The 20,280-nt window shown below is 44.3% G+C and overlaps 1 protein-coding gene across 1 annotated transcript; it reads left to right on the forward strand.

The window, feature by feature from the left end:
- The first annotated feature begins 909 nt into the window (after nucleotides 1-909).
- On the forward strand, nucleotides 910-17,600 carry LOC103647016 (transcription factor GTE8). The gene is made up of 10 exons (XM_008671591.3): nucleotides 910-1,418; nucleotides 11,033-11,840; nucleotides 11,926-11,974; nucleotides 12,082-12,185; nucleotides 12,286-12,337; nucleotides 12,406-12,465; nucleotides 12,620-12,741; nucleotides 12,862-12,928; nucleotides 16,341-16,462; nucleotides 16,541-17,600. Exons 2-10 carry the CDS (start codon nucleotides 11,151-11,153, stop codon nucleotides 17,006-17,008), a joined length of 1,734 nt encoding a protein of 577 aa, XP_008669813.1. The 5' UTR covers nucleotides 910-1,418; nucleotides 11,033-11,150; the 3' UTR covers nucleotides 17,009-17,600.
- Nucleotides 17,601-20,280: the final 2,680 nt, after the last annotated feature.

A 20,280-nucleotide genomic window follows, 5' to 3' on the forward strand; every position in this document is an offset into this window, starting at 1 on the left:
TCATATTACCTTGTCTTGTTAGTTGACATATGCCTCATTGGCACTCCTGTTATACAGTTGTGAGCCGGTGACAAAACACTTTTGGTTTCCAGTGTAATGTTTATTTTAAACAAGGCCGATGTTATTACTATGAATCATAATGTTGGATCAAAAGTTTGTATAACCCGTGAACTTCTATAAATTGATGATTTTTTGCATAGTATAGATAGAGCGTCTATAAAGACGTCTTATGTTCTCGTGACCGTTCGAAAAACTATTAGGGTGTTTGGTTTGATGAATGAGTTAGTCCATCATCTTCTCACTTTTCGTTTTTTTGTTTGATTTGTGGAATGAAATGAGTTAATCCATCACCACCTCATTCCTCAAAATTATTTAGTTAGCACTAATATGAGGAATGCGATCATCCCACCAAATTTAAGACCTTATTCCTCAAAATTAATTAATTAGCACTAATACGAGGAATGTGATCATCCCACCAAATTTAAGGAATGAACCCATGATACATAACTTATTTTGGATGGAATGATTTCTCAAACCAAATACCCCATATAAGTCGTGCAGGAGCCCATTATGAGCCTGCATGGGCTGTGCTACATCACAAAGCCCCCTACGTTCTCCACCGCTGCCTTGCAGCCACAAGAGTCGCAACTGTTTAGACTGCTACAACAACAATATATAGAGAGAAAATACTGTAAAATCCTCAACCACAACTAGATTAAGGATGTGTTTGGTTTGACTTTTGCCTTTGACTTTTGATACATAAAAAAAAGCCAAATCAAAGGAATGGATCCAGAAAGCAGTTTTTTTTTAAAGCCGACTTTTTCGCAGTATAAAACTGAAAGCACCCTTAGACCTACTTTTAGTGGCTTTCATATGGAACTATGAAAACATATATCCAAGAACTTTTAACGGCTTTTAGTAGTTTACACCAAACAGTTTTTAGTTTTTAACAGCTCACAACACATATTCCACATATTACAGTTCACAACAAATTTTTTCAGGACCACAACTCAACCAAACTGACCAAAGGTGCAACTTCTTGGCGAGTGGACACGACCACGGCACCACCTTTCTTCTCCCTCGTTCCCGAGTCCGAATCTGGGTCCAGCGGAGACAAAGAGGAGCTGGCCGCGTCGTATCGACTCCTGCCGCCGAAAGGCCGAGCCCGAGCCCGTGTCCCGGTGCCCGTTCCCGCAACCCTAATCCCCTACCACCGTCGGCTCTCGCCGGCGAAGAAGAGGGAGCCGCGCGGCGTCGCCAGGGAGCACGCGCCCCCTCCCTTCCCGGCTCCCTCCGCGCCGTGGGGAGGCGCGTCCACCCGGATCCGCCCTCACCGCGAGGCAGAGGGGAGGAGAGGGAGCCAGGTCCGGCGCACCCGCTGTCGTCCGCGCCGAAGAGCGTTAAGAGTCTCCCCACAGGTTGGTGTGCTCCTCTTCTTCGCTTCTCTTTCCTGCGTGCCTGCGGCCTAGGCTTTTATTTGTATCACGTCCTCGTACTAGCTAGGGTTTCCGATTTCCGAGCGTGTGGAGAATGTGTTCTTCGCATCGATTCGCGTGGAATGATTAGTGAATTGGCGTGCCTTGTTCCGGACTCTTCGAGATAGTTTATGGTTCGTTTGCGCCATCACGGAAATGGACCCATTCATTTCGGATCTGCTGGGAAATTGGTCTCGTTTCCTTGCCAACACGAAACGGCCGGACCTAATTCCTCACCGTACCGAATTTCAAATCAACCTTTATGGGACCTCGACCTCCCTAGAATCGTTGTTTGTCCTTAGGGCTAGTTTGGGATTCTAGGGTTTGCTTACCGCGTGTTTGGTTGGCTTTGGCTGCATCAGGAGAGCTAGACTCCTTGCATGCATTGACTAGGGTCACGTGTTTGGTTGCATTGAGTCCAGTACATATAGGAGGCTGGGCGCGCATGCACTGATGCAGCCTAGCCTTATTTGCTTGTATCCACACATACGCAGAAATTAGCCGTATCCCACGGGACAGGACTGCGCAAGCCTGCCTGTGCTCGCCCAGGCATCCAATCAGCCGCTTAATGGCTTGTTTCGTGCCTTATCCTGTGGTTCCTAGGTAGCGCTTTAGGCTTTTATCAGAGGTATGTTCGCTTGTGTTACAACACTGCTTCGATGGTTACTTCTTGATGGCTTCGGTCTGGTTCATAGTTGTTTCTGTTTCCTGCAAGGCGACCAATCGACCATTATTGTGGGGTAGGCCCAAATGAAACATTAGCTGGTTTTGATGATGAGTGGAAATGGAGACATGCAATACCATTATGGCAACGTGCAATGTTAAATAGCGGAAATGGGAATATTATTATTTTAACAGTTAGGGATGATACCGTTACTGTTTGGGAGAATCAGATCTAACAGTGAGAAATAAAAAATGCTGATTCCAACAAAATTTTCTGGTTCCGTTTCTCAACTGATTTTGCTATTCTGTTTTTGTCATTACTTTATTATGCTAGTATACCCTCTGCAAAAAGAACTACCTATTATTTATTTTAACATCCTTTGGACTCATTGTATATAATCTATTAAGCTGCTTTTTTCATTTATGGGTATAACTGATAATATTAAGCCCAAATGGCAAAAGAGTCACATAAACAAAATATCACTTAACAATTCAGTGCAGAAATTAAAGGAGCAAAATTTCACTGGCAAAATCAAATATAACATTTCCTAAGTGGGAAATTCATTTTCCCCAAATGTTATTAGCAACTGGTGCTCAATTTTTTTCTATTTTTGACACGTTTCAGAAGGTTCATGTGAGGTAGCCTCTTTTGGCTCGATAACGTCGATTGGACTCATATTGATGGTAATGCAATCCTCACTTGAGAAAGATTAGTTTGGGATGAGCTGCTAAACCAATAGAATTGACATATATTATTTCTAAATTAGAGTTAGATGTGCCTGAAAGAGCAACATGTCACATGCTATTTTCATTGCTTAAAAATAACTATGTCTGGTACTTGGTTAGAGCTTTGTAAATTGCCATTTTAAAATCACATTGGAGTTGGCATAAAACCCGATTCCCAAACCCGAACTACCTAGACCTAGAGCGGAACTACCCATACCTGAAATATCCTATTGCAATTTTGGAAGTAACTATAGATACCTAGATTTTAATTTGGGTAGTTCAGGGTATTGATCCTTGGCATCCGTACCCATAATACCCAAAATTTATGTTTGTGTGATCTAGTGATGTGTATGCGAGTATGTTTATATGTCTGAATGTAGCATTCTACTCGCCGGCGTGTCTTGCCGGTGACGAACAAGATGATCCCTAGACCAAACTCAACACGTACACTAGAAGGACACACTGAGTTTTTGGCGCTGCCAAACTACACACTGCTTAGGTGTATTCTGTTATGTTTATATACAGAAAGACAAAGGCTAAGAAAGGAAAATGTCCAACCAACTCATAATTAGCTAAAAAAGGAAACTAATAAATGAACCATCAATTAGCTAAAAAAGGAAACTAACCAATCAACTAAGAAGGAAACTAAGAATCGAGCTAGATTATGCAAGAATCTTCCTCTATGTCTGTCTTGTTGATTTGACCTTGACGATGCCAATCTTGCCACAAATTTCAGCAGATCGTTCGCGCCCAATTGACTTCGTTGTTCACAAGCTATCCTTCATTGCTCACATGATTCACGTAGATCTTCCCGTTCTCCGCACATTCATGAATGGAAAGGAATTTAGTGTTGATGTGCTTCGATCATGAAGAACATGGTTCTTGCTAAGTGCAATGCGAGCTTATTGTTCATCTTCAACAACCACGATTGGACATTCACATGAGCCACGTAGCCTAGCATTCTTCAGCCGCGTCCACCATATACTCTTCACAAGTTGAGAGAGCCACCGTCTTCTGTTTCTGAGACTGCCAAGACACAGGCATGTCTTCCAGGAAGAAGATAACTTCGCTGGTGCTTCTCTCATCGACGTCTCTCCCAAGTCGTTGACCGTGTACCTAGTTAGCGTGTAGTCCGTTAGCTTGTTGTTGGTGTTGCAATGCTTGTTGTAGGCAAGGTCGTAGTTGACTGCATCGACGATGTAGCGTAGGATGTGCTTGGCAACGACTAGATGCTCTTGTTGCAGTCTCTCCATGAAGAGGCTCCCAAAACCCACTGCAAACTTAATATCTGACATGGTATGAACCAGGTAGCGCAGGCTCCCCACCAAACATCTGTTCATCGTCGCATCGACCTTCGGTGTTGAGCTTTTCTTTGAGAGTTTCAGTCGAACCTCCATTGTCGTGTGGTATGTGTTACAGGTCCCCATGCTCGCCTTCTCCAACAGCTTGCGGGCGTACGTTGCTTGCCCCAATGTGGAGTCGCACCCTTGCTTGACGTTTAGTTTGAAATAGAAGGACAAGGGACCAAGGTCTCTCATCTGGAACAAACGGTGCATCTGCTTCTTGAAGGCATCGGCGTCCGTCGACCTTGCTCCATTGAAGATCAGGTCGTCAGCATAGACCCTAACCACCACATGCAAAGGTGTAGTGCGCTTGTGTAATCCATGCTTGCTGACGCACTTGGTGAAGCCAAGCTCACTCACGTAGGCTGTTGTCTAGCTTCGCGTTCTATGCCCATGGCACTTGGCGAAGCCCGTACAATGCCTTCTTTAGCCATAGGACCTTCGCTTCGTGCCCAATAGTGACAAAGCCTGGCGGCTGCTAGATGTAAACCTTGAGCTCGCCATTTAGGAACATTGAATTGACACCCATTCGACGCACAAGCCAACCTCTCTACGCCGCAATAACAAGCAGCATTTGCACATATTCCATCTAAGTGACTGGAGCAAACGCCTCATTGTAGTCTATCCTTGGTTGCTGGATGTACTCGTTGGTGGGCTTGTGCCTGATGGCAACGCCTTGCTCATCGCACTTCAGTTTGTAAACCCACTTCAGGCCAATTGGGTGATGACCTAGAGGAGGGTTGACAAGAGCCCACATCTTCCCGTCAATGGATGCAATCTCCTCTGTCATCGCCTTGCGCCAGCGAGCATCGCCATGAGCCTCCTCAAACATGGTCGGTTCATCATCACCAGTGGTAAGGAGCATGTCCTCATCCACCACAAACTCCCGTTCTACCAAGCCAGAAATTTCAAATTGTCTAGTGCCTTAAACCTGAGTGGCATCTCACCGTCGTGGTTGACGTCGAGGTCTGGAGTGGTGTCAGGTGGTGACACGAACTCCACCTACATCGGTGATGAAATGTACCTGCCAACTCTTGACCTTATAAATCCATTTACAGTTAAGGCTATCTCCAGCAGCTTACCCATACCCATATTCAAATTCCACTCTGCGAACAGTGCAGTCTACAGTGCAGAACAGTGCTTTTGTGTAAACTTTGGGTAGACAGCTGCAGACGGCCTAATTAGATGGATATGGGGAACAAGAGCCCATGTGCAGGTACGCAACCACACTACCGCAAATCCACAGTAACAAAAGTTCAAGTGTTCAACTAATAGCAACTAGCAAATTGACAACCACAAACAAAGTGGAATGAAATGTGCAGTAGTCCACAACCATAAACATATCACAAAAGCAACTAAAGTGGAATGCAATGTCCACAACTGCAAGAACACAAGTGTTACTCAATCTTCCTCTATCATATCTCAATTAGGGATGGAAACGGTCGAAAACGATCGGCAAACACTAAAAATCGTTACTGTTTTCATATTTTTCATCGGAAACAAAATCGAAAACGATAACTTTGGAAACAAAAACGATATCGATCCGGTGAGCTGGCAGAGCAGGGAGGCGGGGGCCGACGAGCTAGCAGAGCAGGGAGGCGAGGACTGACGAGCTGATAGAGCAGGCAACAGTGGCGCCTAGCGCGAGCAGTGTCAGTAGGGAGGCGGCGTCGCGTGGCCGTGGGGGAGAAGGGAACTCGAGCAACAATGCAGAGAGGAGAAGGGAACTCGAGCAACAATGCAGAGATGAACGGACGAAGGCACCACGAGTCTGTGACGGCTGGCTCAACGCTCAACGAGGCTGTGGGCGTGACAAAGGAAGGACGCGTGTTTTAGGTTAGGGGAACTCGGTTGTGCTGGCTCGAAGTCTTGAAAAGCGACAAAACACGACCTTTTTATGGTCCAGAGCGTTTTAACGCTAAAAAGTGGTGCTTTAGCGCATACAATGGGCGCTTTACATTATTTCGTGAAACGTTACAACACTTTACGTTTTGAGTAGCGCTTAAAAGGCGCTTAAGCGCCTTTTCAATACCATGGCGTGAAGCTACCAAATTTATTCAATGAAATACCTCTGGTTAGAATTTGCAAATGTTAGTCCTTAGGTCAATGACATGGTCTTCAAGGTGGTAGTTTAACTGGTATATGGAAATATCTTGATTCAAATGAAGGGAATATATCTAGGAAGTGTTTTTAACAATGAATTTAGTAGTATTAGTATTAGTTCTACGATCTTAGGGCTGTTATGAAGAGCACTTGTTTGCATTCGATATGATGGTACTTGGCCCGAATATATGCACCAATACAGGATAGAGACTGTGTATAACAAGGACTCTATATATGAGACCGAATACAATAAGGACACATATGCATAGGCATCTAACACCTCCCTCAAACTCAAGGTGGATCAAATACACGGAGTTTGGAGAGGTAAAACCTATATTGACCTTTGGTCTGCATCTTCGTGAAGGAATCGGCCAACTGAAGCTCCGAAGGCACATAGAGAAGCTCAATCACATCATCGTGAACCTATGCACATGTGTAATAGGCATCAACACCTATATGCTTAGTAAGCTCACGCTTGATCGAATCACGAGCAATACTAATAACACCTGTATTGTTAGTCAAAACAAGAGTTGACAGAGAAATAGAAACACCAAAATCTATAAGAAACCATTGTGATCAAGTCACCTTTAGCATGCAACTTTGTCTTGTACTCGAATGAGAAAAATGCAATTTACTTAGTTTTCCAAGCGATAAGAGTGCCACCAAGGAAAACACAATATACAGAAAGAGATCGACGATCAGAGAAATCTTTAGCCTAGGTAACATCACATTAGGTCTGGAGATGTAAAGAACTTGTGCATGGAAAGATTAGACGGCGCGAGATAGTCATACGAAGACATAAAGCAGGTGACTACAATGGAGTTGAATGGGAGTTGAAATAAACTGACTAAGATTATGCAGAGAGAAATATTATGATGAGTGACACCAAGATAAAGAAGACTACCGACTATGTGACGATAGTGGGTAGGATCAGCAAGAGGCTCACCATTAAATGAAAATTGAGCTCAATGGGAGTCTCAATAGTTCAAATATCAGCAAGAGAAGAACAATCAAGAAAACACTAAATGTACTTTTCTTGAGACAAGTAGAAGCCCTCAGACATGGAGGAGATCTCAATTCCAAGAAAATAACGAAGAGGACCAAGATTAGACGTAAGAAACTACTTGCTCAGACGTGCCTTCACAAAGGCAATATACCAAGGATCATCATTAGTGATAATCGTATCATCAACATAAGTAATAGTCTGCCCACGAGATGACGTGTGCATAACTGCACAAAACGAGTAGGATCATGAACATTGGAAAAAACCCAACAACAATGATCACAAGCAAAATACTGAAACCAAGCTTGTGGAGCCTGCTTGCGGTGAAGACGACAAACCACACCCTCAGGTACATAATACACATGTGGTGGCTGCATATAGACCTCATCCAACTCACCATTAAGAAAGACATTCTTGACATCAAACTAAGAGATGGACATGGACCACTCACAAACAGAGGCCACAACAAGAGTGAAAACCATGGTCATGTGAGCAATCAGAGCAAACTTGTCATCATAATCATGACCATGCTCCCGTTGAAAACCATGAGCAACATGTCGAGTCTTATAACGCTCAAGAGAACCATTAGAATGTGTCTTGAGGCAGCCATTGTCGGAGGTGTACCGAGTGCTGTGCATATGTGCTGCTTGTTGTTGGCATCCTTGGTGAGCCTAGGCAAGCCTGGCTCAAGCATCGTGTCGCTTGTACCCGAGTGGATGCTATGTCTTCCGTGCCTTCTTGTTCTGGTCTGATGATGTCCGCTCCTAGGAGCATTATCATCAAAAACTCGACGTGGAACATCTTTCCCCTATTGCGTTGGGCCTGTCGACATCGCTCTAGTCCCATGCCTTTCCATCTTCAAACATTGCGTTGCACGAAATGATCACGTGACGTGCCCAATATTAAGATTGTAGAACTTGTACGCTTTGGACCTCGGCTTGTACCTGATGAACCACTATCAGTGTATTCAGGTCATATAGGGTGTGTTTGGTTTGACTTTTGGCTTTGGCTTTTGCCCCCGAAAAGCCAAAAGACAACCAAAGGGCTCAATCCAAAAAGCAGCTTTTTTAAAAGCCGACTTTCTCGTAGTGCAAATCTGAAAGCACCCCTGGACCTGCTTTTAGTGGCTTTTCGGATGGAACTGTGAAAACATATATCGAAGAATTTTTGACGACTTTTAGTGGTTTCCACCAAACGGTTTTTAGCTTTTTAACAGCTTACAGACTACAACATCTTTTTCCACAGCTCACAGCCCACAGTAACTTTTTTCACAACCACATCCCAACCAAACAGGCCCATAGATTCAATTGATGCTTTCTGGCCACCTTCACATGCGCCACACGCCCAAAAGTACGAAGTGAACCAGAGGCTTTATATCATACCAAGCTTCGAATGACGTCTTCCCTTCAACACTCTTCGTCGGTGATTGATTGAGTGAAGAAGGCTGTGGCGACCACCTCCCCCCACAACCAGCTCAACATCCCCTTGCCCTTCAGCATGCTTCTGGCCATGCCAAGCACTCTCTAGTCGTGTCTTTCCACCATGTTGTTGTGTTAGGGCGTGTACTACATAGTGAGATGACGTTGGATGTTGTGTTTTGCACAACAATCGCCAAACATGCGTGTTGTGAACTGGCCACCGTGGTCGGTGCTGAGCGTGCCCATCTTTTGCCTTGCCTCCGCCTCGACACGTGCCTGGAGTTGGATGCTGGCCACCGCAGTTTGGTCCTTTGACGCTAGCAACATGAGCCACATGATGCAACTCTTTTCATTGACGATGAGGAACAACAACTTCTCTCTAGGAGTCCAGGGTGATCGACACAAGTCCACATACACCAGGTTGAGTAGATGAGGTGCACCGTACTTGCTAACTGTAGAGAACAGGCACCGTCGTTGCTTCCCGGCCAAGCAACTCTTGTAGATCTGATCGATGTGGTTGATTGGCTGCAATCTGCGCATCAAGCCACCCTGCATCAGTTCCTTGAGCTTTTGGAATCCGAAATGTCCGAACCAAGCATGGAATTGCCAAGCCACCTTCAAGCTCAAGGCGGCAAGGTACATGTGCTGAGTGATGTTGAGGACGTAGATGCGGCTAGTTGAATGCCGCACCTTGACTTGCAATCGTTGGCGCTAGTCCTAGGTCCTAAGAATGTCGTTCTTGATTAGGACCTTGTGAGTTGTGATTGTCCTTATCGAGCTTACCTAGGCTAATGAAGTTTGCTGCCAGTCGGGGGATGCAGTAGATGCCAACTAGCACCTGGTACTCGTCGTTCTTGCGCTTGAAGAGGACAATGCCACGACCCTCGATGGCCACCATGGAGCCGTCGCCAAACTGAATGGTCTCGTAGACGCTGGTGTCGGGCTCGAAGGAGTCCATGCACTCCCCCCATCATGTGGGTTGTCGTGCCGTTGTTGAGTATCCAATGTTGCAATGCATGCTCCCTCCACCGTCCTTCTCCCTGAGCTAGACGATCAATCGATTCTCTTTGAGGCGGATCTCTACTTTCTAACGTTGTAGCCTTCTACTCGTCAGCGTGCCTTGCCAGAGACGAAGAATATGATCTCTGGATCACTCAAACGCTCACAAAACTCAACAAGAATACTAGAAGGACACATTGAGTTCTTGGCGCTGCCAAACCACACCGCTGCTTAGGTGTATTCTATTGATCTTTTTATATACAAAATTACAAAGGCTCACAACCACAAATCATGGCACCAATCAGCTAAGGAAGGAAGCTATCCAGTCAACTATCAATTAGCTAAGAAAGGAAACTAACCAATCAACTAAAAAAACTCGGTCGGGTGAGGGAATGACCGCCCTTCTGGTATTATATTAAGAAGAGACCGAAACATTGGTCCCGGCCGAGAAAACCCCCGAACCCTGGCCCCCCATCACTTATGGGCCGGTGTCAACCGTCCACTCTGCAACGGTCCAACCGGAGAGTGGCACACAGGACATTGCACATCGTAACCCGAGAGCGGATGGGGCACAACGAGGGGATTTTTTTAACCAAGCCCGAAAATTCGTCCCCGAGGGAAATCGAACCCGGGATTTGAAGGTGCTACTCGGAAGCCTTAACCACTAGGCTAGAGGCCCTTCCACACTAACCAATCAACTAAGAATGAAACTAAAAACCGAGTATGCAAAATACTACATTTGTGTAGTTATTGAAGACATTTGCTGTTTGGTACTTTTGGTTTTGCTAGCTGTGTGATTGATTTTATATTTTTCTCTGTTAAATGCTGGCAAAAATTGTTGTTTGCTGCTTTAAAACACCAAAAATTGTCTTTTGGTTTTGTCAAATTTGGATACATCAGGTATACCTGAATTATTGGTAGTATTCCCTTGGGGCGAAACTCGGGTATCAGTTTCTGATATCCAACTTGAATATTTGGACATTTGGGTTACCTGAATGCAATATTGGGAAGTTTGGGTTACCCGAATGCATCAATTTGCCTTTTGTTTTTAGTTTGGGTGGATTGTGTAGGTTATCCATCCAGCATTTCTGGAAAATCTATTTTTGCCCTTCTCATCCTGGATTTGAGTTTGCTCATCCATTTGAATTTCTAAACATTAATAGTGATCATGCAGTTTTTTTAACATGTCGGCAATTTTGCTGCATCTCTGTTGGATATCTTGTGTGGGGGCGATGTGCCTACTTTTTTCTTCTTCTTTTGGCCTGTTTAGTAGCTTGTTTGAAATGAATGCTTCACCTACAGGCTTGGCTGAGGGAAACTTGTGCTCTGCGCATCTTGGACACTACTTCACCATTTACCAAGTCTTGAGTTATTGCTCCGGTGCCAGACAAAAAACCAAACTCTCTGGCCGAACACAGTGATGGCGCAAGCCTGTAAGAAGAGGAGAGGAGTTTATATAAGCAGTGAATCAGGAGACTCTGATACAGATTCTGATGTTGAGGGAAGCAAACACTCTCAAAAGTCTGGGGTGACATCAATTTCTACATGCGAGCACCAGTCATCTTATAACCTCAAGGCTGCAAGTATGAAAAGTAGCAGGATGATAAGGCTGTGTGGAAATATCGTAAGGAAGCTCATCGATCACAAATGTGGCTGGCTTTTCAAAGAACCTGTTGATCCAGATCTATATGGGATTCCAGACTACTTTGATGTTATCCGCAGTCCAATGGATTTGGGCACTATTAAGAATAAACTCACAAAAAAGAAATATGTAAGCATTGAGGAGTTTGCAGCAGATGTGAGGCTAACATTTTCAAATGCTATGAAGTATAATCCTCCAGGCAATGATGTGCATATTTTTGCTAAAGAATTGAATGAAATGTTTGATTCAGAATGGGAATCAGTAGAAAGGAAATTTAGAGGCCGAAACCTTGGTCAAGACCAGCAGACAATGAAGGCCATAAAAGTTCGAGCTATGATGGATTCAAAGTCTACAGTTGCTAGAGGGCCGGTTGCATGCTCAAACCCTAAAACTTTGGTTGCTAGAGGTCCAGTAGCTTGCTCAAATTCGATTGCAAAGAAGACACTGACAGATGCATTATCCTCCAAAGTGAGACCACATATGCTGTTATTCACTTGATTTGTTTTTGGTAGTAATGTGATTTTAAAAGTACTGCTATCTACTGTTTGTACAGGTAAAAATCAAATTTTCCGTGCGCAGCTCTGCGCATACCTCTTCCAAAGGTGTCAATGGCATAATTTCTTACTTCTTTGCATTACATGACAAACTTCTATTCTAAGGTCAATTAGAACCCATTCTTGTAATTATTAATGCTTTTCTTTTCATTCAGATATACTCGTTCAAGCAGCTGGTAGCAAAGAGGGGTCCTTAAATCACTCTGTCCCTACTGGCAACAAAGAGGCATCTTCAAATTGTACTATTCCTATCGCTAAGGTATTGGGTACGAGTTACCTTCTCATTCTTTGAATTATTTTCTGTTCACAGTATAAACAAATCTGCAACGGCCCATCTAAAAGCTATCTTCTACTTTCAGGAGGCTAAAATATCAAGGGCACGAGAAATTGAGCGCTGCTCTGGTTCAATTGGTATGTTGAGCATTTCTGCAAAATTTTATTTTAGGGTTTCTGTTTTGCTAATATACTTGAAATCATAGGAAAACAATCATGGTCTTGCAATGACACTTCTACTTCACCTCTCGCTTCCTCTGTGCAAGGTTATTTCATGTGTTCTCCCATACTTAATTCATCTGTTTTTTTAGTTCTTGTTACTGGAAAAAAATGAGAACTTAACATTTGGGAGCTTAGGGTACTTGATTTTGCCCATATAATTCTTGGCTAATGTACTGCATGCTCTCATGTGAATTTCAGGTGAGGAAAGTTACCTTCATGATGAACCTTTGTCACCAAGCAGGGCTCTTCGTGCAGCAATGCTCAGGAGTCGTTTTGCTGGGACTATAGTGAAGGCTCAACAGAAGGCACTTCTAGATCATGTAATATTCCAAAAATAAGTGCTGAACTTTGCGGTCTTCTATTTGGCAATGGGTTTGCAGAGGACAAGTTTATCTCTGCAGCGATGCAGCTCTTGCTGACATGCTGTTTTTATGCCCCAGGGGAAGAATATAGACCCTGTGAAATTGCAATTGGAAAAGGAGAGGCTGGAAAAGAGGCAGCAAGAAGGTAAGAGTCACATAATTGTGATCTGGATCTGTTTTCCGTACCTCTGAATCATTGTTGAGTAGAACAATTATCTGATATATGTGTACATCTGTCACTAAGACTGTTATGGTCGCTAGATCGGTGAGGGATTGGAGAGGGGTATCGATGGGTAGTAACGTCGGCCGGGGGGCCTCTGCCCACGGTCGAGCAAGAGGAGGGTTTCTCTCTTCTAATTTTTGCCTACTTTATTTCTCATCCATTGATTACATAAATAGGCCAGCTGGCTGCTCCTATCTAGCTAGAGATCATTATCTCCTTAAACCTCTCCTAAAACTCTCAACAACTACTAACTGGTAACCTTCCTAGATAATCTCAACTAATCTCCTAGATAATCTCAACTAATCTTCTAATCTTATCTCTAACTGTCCTTATCTAATCCCCTTGGAGGGCCCATGACTGCTGCTGCCGTAGCCCTCCGTAGGCCTCCTTAGGCCCTGACACCACCCTTCCTAGACAAGCAACTCGTCCTCGAGCTGCAGCATGACGGATGCTTAAAGACCGAGTCTACTTGACCCAAAACCAGACATCTAGAAGACAAGCCTTTTACATCTCGGCTTATCTTATTATTCCGAATCTGAATTTTTTTGACCCAATAAGATAAGGCGGACACCCTCCGCGCATTGGACTTGCACGTGTGCAGCCACCTGGATCCCATGGACGCCATCTGGACGAAAGGGGAGTACATGGACAGGCACCTGGAATAGGTCGCAACAATAACCAGTGGAGGCACCCTTGTGGCGGCCGGTAGCGGAATGTGGTGGCGCTAAATAGTGCGCCCTTGCCGATGACGAGGGGAGTGCCTTCTCTACCGCCGCTGCCGTAGAGTTGAAGTTCGTCGCCCGCGGGACACGTACCATGCTTGCACTTGGAGATAGCGGCCCGGTGCCGCTGCTGATGGCCGTCTGACAGGGCGAGGTCACGCACCCGTGTGTCGAGGTCAACCGTCACCAAGGCTGCCTCGAGCATCTGCCGACGCATCTCCCGCACTCTCCGTCGTGCAAGGAAGCCACGAGCAGCAGCTTGTGTGCCCACAGTCGCCGACGTCTGGAGTTGTGCGGACAACGCCAGCTGGTGCTGCTCATGTTGCACTGTTGCCTTGATTTGCAGCAGCCCTTGCTCAACCTTCTGGAGCGTGGCTTGCATCTTTGCGAGATCAGCCCTTATGTTGGTCCACAAGTCCCCCATCGATGGAGCTGGTGATAGCTGAGCCGTGGCTGTCCCTAGTGGCGTCGCCCATGGGGATGGAGACGCCGTCAACGAAGATGATGTGACGAAATTTGATGTTGTCCCTGGAGATGGGCACGCCGGCGTTCAGGATATGGTGACAAAATTGGCTGGCGATGCTGCCCATGGAGATGGGGACGCTGGTTGCCAGGATGGCGTGACGAAGGTGGCATGCGGCGCAACCCATGGAGATGGGGACGTCGGTTGCCAGGGCGGCGTGGCGAAGGTGACATGCGGCGTAGTCCATGGAGATGGGGACGCCGGTTGCCAGGACGGCGTGGCGAAGGTGACATGCGGCGTAGTCCATGGAGATGGGGACGCCGGTTGCCAGGACGATGCCACGAAATTGGCAGCAGAAGCCATTGGATCGGATCGAAACCCAAGCTAGATGATACCAGATGTTATGGTCGCTAGATCGGTGAGGGATTGGAGAGGGGTATCGATGGACAGGAACGTCGGCCGGGGGCCTCTGCCCACGGCCGAGCAAGAGGAGGGTTTCTCCTAATTCTTGCCTACTTTATTTCTCATCCATTGATTTACATAAATAGGCCAGCTGGCTGCTCCTATCTAGTTAGAGATCATTATCTCCTTAAAACTCTCAACAATTACTAACTGATAACCTTCCTAGATAATCTCAACTAATCTCCTAGATAATCTCAACTAATCTTCTAATCTTATCTCTAACTGTCCTTATCTAATCCCCTTGGAGTGCACATGGCTGCTGCTGCCGCAGCCCCTCCGTGGGCCTCCTTAGGCCCTGACAGAGACTAGTGTGGATCTCTACCTAGACTGGTCCTGCCTGAGGGGATAATTTTGTATTAGTGCAAATGTGCAATAATTTTTAAATAAAAATACTCAGATGTTTTTCGCTTCGGATTAAAACCGGCTGTTTGTACTGCTGCACCTGCAATCCGTAGAGACAAACACTGTAGAAGCAGTAGAAGTTGATACGGGTTAAAGCCAAGCAAACATGAGAAATCATAATTTTGCAAAAATGTCCCTGGTGAAGTATCAGCAGAGTCCCAAGTTTAGCGCACTGTCACATTGATTTGTACTTAGTGGTGAAGACTGAAGAGACTAACACAAGGCATGCTGTTTTGGCCTTGGTGTTTAGATTCTGTAGATTGTGGTTTTGAATCAGCACTAGGCCATTACATGCAAAGGAAAGACCCTCAATTATGCGCAGGAGAAAAACTTTTAAATAATATTTTTACGTGTTGACGTGTTGTTTTACGTTCTGGATAGCGCTGAGCTGTTAACAGTAAGCTTAATTTGTAACCAACAATAACTGGTATCTGTCCTGCAGTCAACTCAGTCGCAGGCCACTGGGTGTATGAGCTAGTTTTTGTTAGACTGGTTACAGTTGGGATTTGGGAACTGAGCTATTAGTGCTTGATCAGTAACCCACGTGCTCAAAACATGATCTGCCTTTTACTATCACTAAATTTCTATATACCTCTTTTGAATTATCATATTGCCTTTTTTTTTGTTCTTGTTGCTTTTCATCTTTATTCTACTTAACTTGCTTGGGACTAAATGTCGTTGGTGGGGTTTAAAGTTGGAAACTTGGTACTGAAGACATGTTAAAAACTATGCTGAATTTAACTTCCGGATTAGTTTTTTTAACTTCTAAGGTAGCTCCGGATCATTCTTTTTGGAGTTAATAGAATTGACTTAGGGGGTGTTTGGTTTGTAGGGACTAATTTTAGTCTCTCTATTTTATTCTATTTTAGTATCTAAATTGCAAAATAAGGAAACTAAAACTCTATTTTAGTTTCTGTATTTGACAATTTAGGGACTAAAATGGAATAAAATGGAGGGACTAAAAATTAGTCCCTATAAATCAAACACCCCTAAGTGAAAAGTTGACATTCTTATCTTCCAACCAATTTGTGCTGATGAAATTTCCTATTTACTTTTATGTGCTCTTTAAACATGATCTATGTACATATATTTGCTAGAATAATAGACATCTTGAGGTCGAGAATTCTGTTTTTTTTGGGGGGGGGGGATTAATAGAATCAGTACTTCTGGCATTCAGTCACGAATTTCAGAAGCTGTAATTTTTTTGTATCATCTTGACATGAGCTATGCCATTCCTGTGGATGCTAACAGGGTTACCACTTCATTTGTTTTCACTGTAATACAGAGAAAGCAAGGATCGAGGCCCAGGTGAAGGCTGCTGAAGCAGCTGCACAACAAAAGTTTGAGGAAGAAATGAGGATGAAGAGAAAGCAGGAAAGGGAGGCAGCACGCCTGGCACTACGCATGGTACTACCTGCCTATAGTTTTCTGACCAGCAAGTTTATATGCTTCATGGTATGCAAGGGATAAATCTCCTTTGTGCAGATGAAGAAGACTGTTGATATTGACAACAGTGACTTCCTAAAGGAGCTGGAGAACTTCAGCAAAACATGGCAGGCAAATCCACCTGGCAAATTAATCGTGGATTTTATCAGTGGGGACTTGCCACCGGGGTTAGGGAGTCCGCTGGAGAGGCTCGGCCTCTTCATGAAGGAAGATTTCGAGGATGAGGTAGAACAGGAAATGGAGGACAGAGTGTCACCCTCAATGGATGTTGACATCAGGAAAGATTTCCAGGAAGACTTAGGACATGAAATGCAGGACAGTGCATCACCCGTGACTGTCATTGGCACAAAGAATGACGTACAGGGAGTGGCAGGACATGAAATGGAGGACAGCGGATCACCAGCCACAGTCATTGACACGAAGAAAGAAGAGACAGAACATGAGATGGTGGACAGCGTATCACCTTTGATGGATGTTGACACGGAGGAAGGGGAGATCAGCTGCTGACGGTAGCTACACCTCTCTTCACCCGCATAATTTATTGAGGCAGACATCCTTGCTTGGTTGTTAGATTAGGCAATTTCATAAGCAGAGTGATGCAGAAACATTAGTTTTATCTGCTTTCATCGTAGAACCATGTGGTGTGGAGAACATGTCTCAGACGAAATGACGAGTGGTTTTGGATTTGCTGCGGATTTTAATTTTCGTGGTCTTGTCAGTCTGGCAAGAGTATGATGACTCTGTATGTTGAATTTGACCTCCCCCGCTGGATGACATGTATAAAAGGATGAGAAAAAAAGGATAGTTTGGAGCTAGTGTATGTTGTTGGAGTTTATGGTGGAGCCAGATTTGGTGAGCGTGTCGTGGACGTAAATGTAGGTATAGCTATATACTTGAAATATTGATAAGAGTGTTTGGTTCAAAGGATCAATTCATTCCAGTTAAACATCATGAGCTTGTTAATGGGTGTTTGGTTCGAGAGTTCGTTAATGGGTGTTTGGTTTGAAGAATAAGCTAGTCTACTATTTTTTTATTTGGTTGTTGAATGTAATTTTTTGACCTGTCATCTCATTTCTTACAAGTGAATGATTATTTCTAAGTCTATGAGAAATAAGCTTATGGTTAGTATTAGTGTTGCATCTCAGGAAGTATATACCCATAGCTACCGTTAACTACTGTTAAGATGAGCTCAAGGATCTTTGCCGAGGGAGCCAACTCTATGCTCTATGGAAGAAGAAAAGTCATTGTGACCAGACCTTTACAGTTAAAGGACCATAGACCTTATAAGGCAGAAGATAATCAGATTGTTCGCTTCGAATTAAAGCTAACTATTTAGACTTTACAAAGACAAAACACTGTATAAGCAGTAGAAGGTGAATACGGATTAAAGCCAAATAAACAGGCAAAACGACACTAGCCACATATCATATAAGCATGAATCCAACTTGGCTCACTAAACCACACGACGTAACAAATGAATTCAAGTATCGGGGCCCTCATGCTCTAGGTCAATTACTGATTTAGTCTTCGAGGATTCATATGCGTTTGGGTACCCATAGGATAAGCCCTCGAGGCCCCTCATACATGGAGCACATAACAGGATAAGCCCTCGGCCCCCTTGTGCCACATGACATCTATGAGATAAGCCTCAGCCCTTAGGACACTTAATAAGATAGGCCTCTCAGGCTCCTCATACCCTGGGACACCTAATAGGATAAGATTGCGATACCCCTCGTGTCCTGACGCACTTAATAGGATAAGCCTCTGGGTCCCTCGTATCTCGGGGCATCTGATGGGATATGCATCTGTGCCCCTTAGACCTCATGGCGCATAGTAGGATAATCCCTCGAGGTCCCACATGCCTTAGGACACCTAACGGGATAAAGACCTTAGGGTCCAATGTGCCCCGAGAGATATGAATTTAGCAAAACCACCTTGGGACCATCAAGGGCCATTCAAATGTCGAGGGCCCACTAGGGGCCATAACGAACCAATATTGGCCTAGGGAAATCTTAAGGTGTGCCTTAGAGTGATAACTTAACAAATGAGTCCAAGGTACATATTGAGTGCATGATGGACAATATTACAGGACTGATAAGGCATGGAAAGGAGCCTCGTAGCCTATAGAACACTTGAAGACTCTAAGCCAAGTAGACAACGATCCTGTAACACTAGGTAATACGTGCACATTGTACCAGAAAGTACAACAAAATCGAGGGCATAACACATTTAACCTAACCAGTATGGACATGGCTACAACATAATGGTTCACGACATATATATTAATACCTAGCTTAGAGATAGGCATGTCAGTTGTCTTTCCAAGGGTTAACTCTGACAATGACACATTAAATATGAGAGTCACCTAGAGGGGAGGGGGTGAATAGGTGATGCCTGAATTTCACAACTTCAAACACAAACTTGATCCAAATAAAAAGTTAGTGCAAAACTATATCAAGTCGGAGTGAGGAGGAGAAAAGTTCTCTTCACTTGATTGCACTTACAACATGTTAAATAAACTTAGAGCAATATTGCAAGTGAATGAAAGAACTTAGAGAGGAGGAAATAATCACAATAAGAAATCACACAAGAGAGATACTGATTTTCCCATGGTTCTGTCAAACCTCAAATGCTTACCTATTCCATGTTGTGGTGTCCCAACGGACAAAGGTTGCACTCAACCTCTCTCAAGCGATCCAATGATCTACTTGAGTGCCACAGTCTTTCTTATATCAATATGAATCCCCTCGCAAGGAATCTCTGCACGTTGGAGTCTCTTGTACCTGTATACAAAAGAATACGTTACAACCTCGAAGTATAGCCAGAGAGAGAGAGAGAAAGAGAGAGAGAGGAGAATACACACATAAGAGAAAATGTAGCCACACAACACAAGAAAGAAGATCACAAGAGTGCACTCTCACATAATGACTAGAACATTTCAGAACGGCGCTCGAATCTCACTAGAATGACTAGAATGCGTTGTGACAGAGTGTAGAAGTGATCAATAGATCTTAGTATGCTTGGGGTGTTGAAGGAGGTCGCCGAGGGGTCTTTTTATAGCCAAAATATGCCCCTAGCCATTGCTCCTTCCTTGTAAAAACTATTGAAAATTAGTTCTGCTCAGGGGTCACCGGTCCGGGTATAGTGCTTGGCCTCCGAGATCCTGATTGGCTCCTTCTTTATAGGGAGAGCACCAGACCAGGTCCATGCACCTCTGGACTGCCACATGTTGCCTCCTCATGAAGTGACCATTGGCGCCTAGAACTAGCCGTTACTTGGCGGTCCGGTGCACCCACCGGGCCATGAACAATACCAATCCGATGAATTATTAAAAATAATTCCCGAGACCTCCGAGTTCGCCTATAGAGGCGGTCTGGTGCACTAGGCCACTAAAGGCTTGAAGTCTGGGCTCTCTAGTAAACCGGTCTGGTGGACACCGGATTGGTCCGGTGAGCCCCAGACTTGGACAGTTAAGTCCTTTTTTCTTTGAGTCTTGCTCCTTTTGACTTAGACTTTCTTGTGAGCTTTTCTACCACTTATACAAACATTGTTAGCACATTGTCAAATTGGCTAAGTGTAGGAAACTCACCTTTTACTCATTATTTATCCAGGATTTGAGTAATGCTCCATACCAAGTCCAAAATGCACTTTTCTCATAGAATTAAGTTAGATATCAAATCAAAGTGCTAGAAACATTGCATTAGACAAATGCAACTTATCTAAAGGCTCAAACATCATAGTTTTACTATTTTACTCGAAGTTGCACTTTCTAGCCTTTG

The sequence above is a fragment of the Zea mays genome, chromosome 2 (genome assembly GCF_902167145.1).
Source record: "Zea mays cultivar B73 chromosome 2, Zm-B73-REFERENCE-NAM-5.0, whole genome shotgun sequence".
Taxonomy (NCBI): domain Eukaryota; kingdom Viridiplantae; phylum Streptophyta; class Magnoliopsida; order Poales; family Poaceae; genus Zea; species Zea mays.

Coding starts and splice junctions, on each gene's coding strand:
- LOC103647016 (XM_008671591.3), top strand. CDS start 11,151: ATGGCGCAAGCCTGTAAGAAGAGGAGAGGAGTTTATATAAGCAGTGAA. Junction 11,975..12,081: donor TGCGCATACCTCTTCCAAAG/GTGTCAATGGCA, acceptor CTTTTCATTCAG/ATATACTCGTTCAAGCAGCT. Junction 12,186..12,285: donor GTACTATTCCTATCGCTAAG/GTATTGGGTACG, acceptor TTCTACTTTCAG/GAGGCTAAAATATCAAGGGC.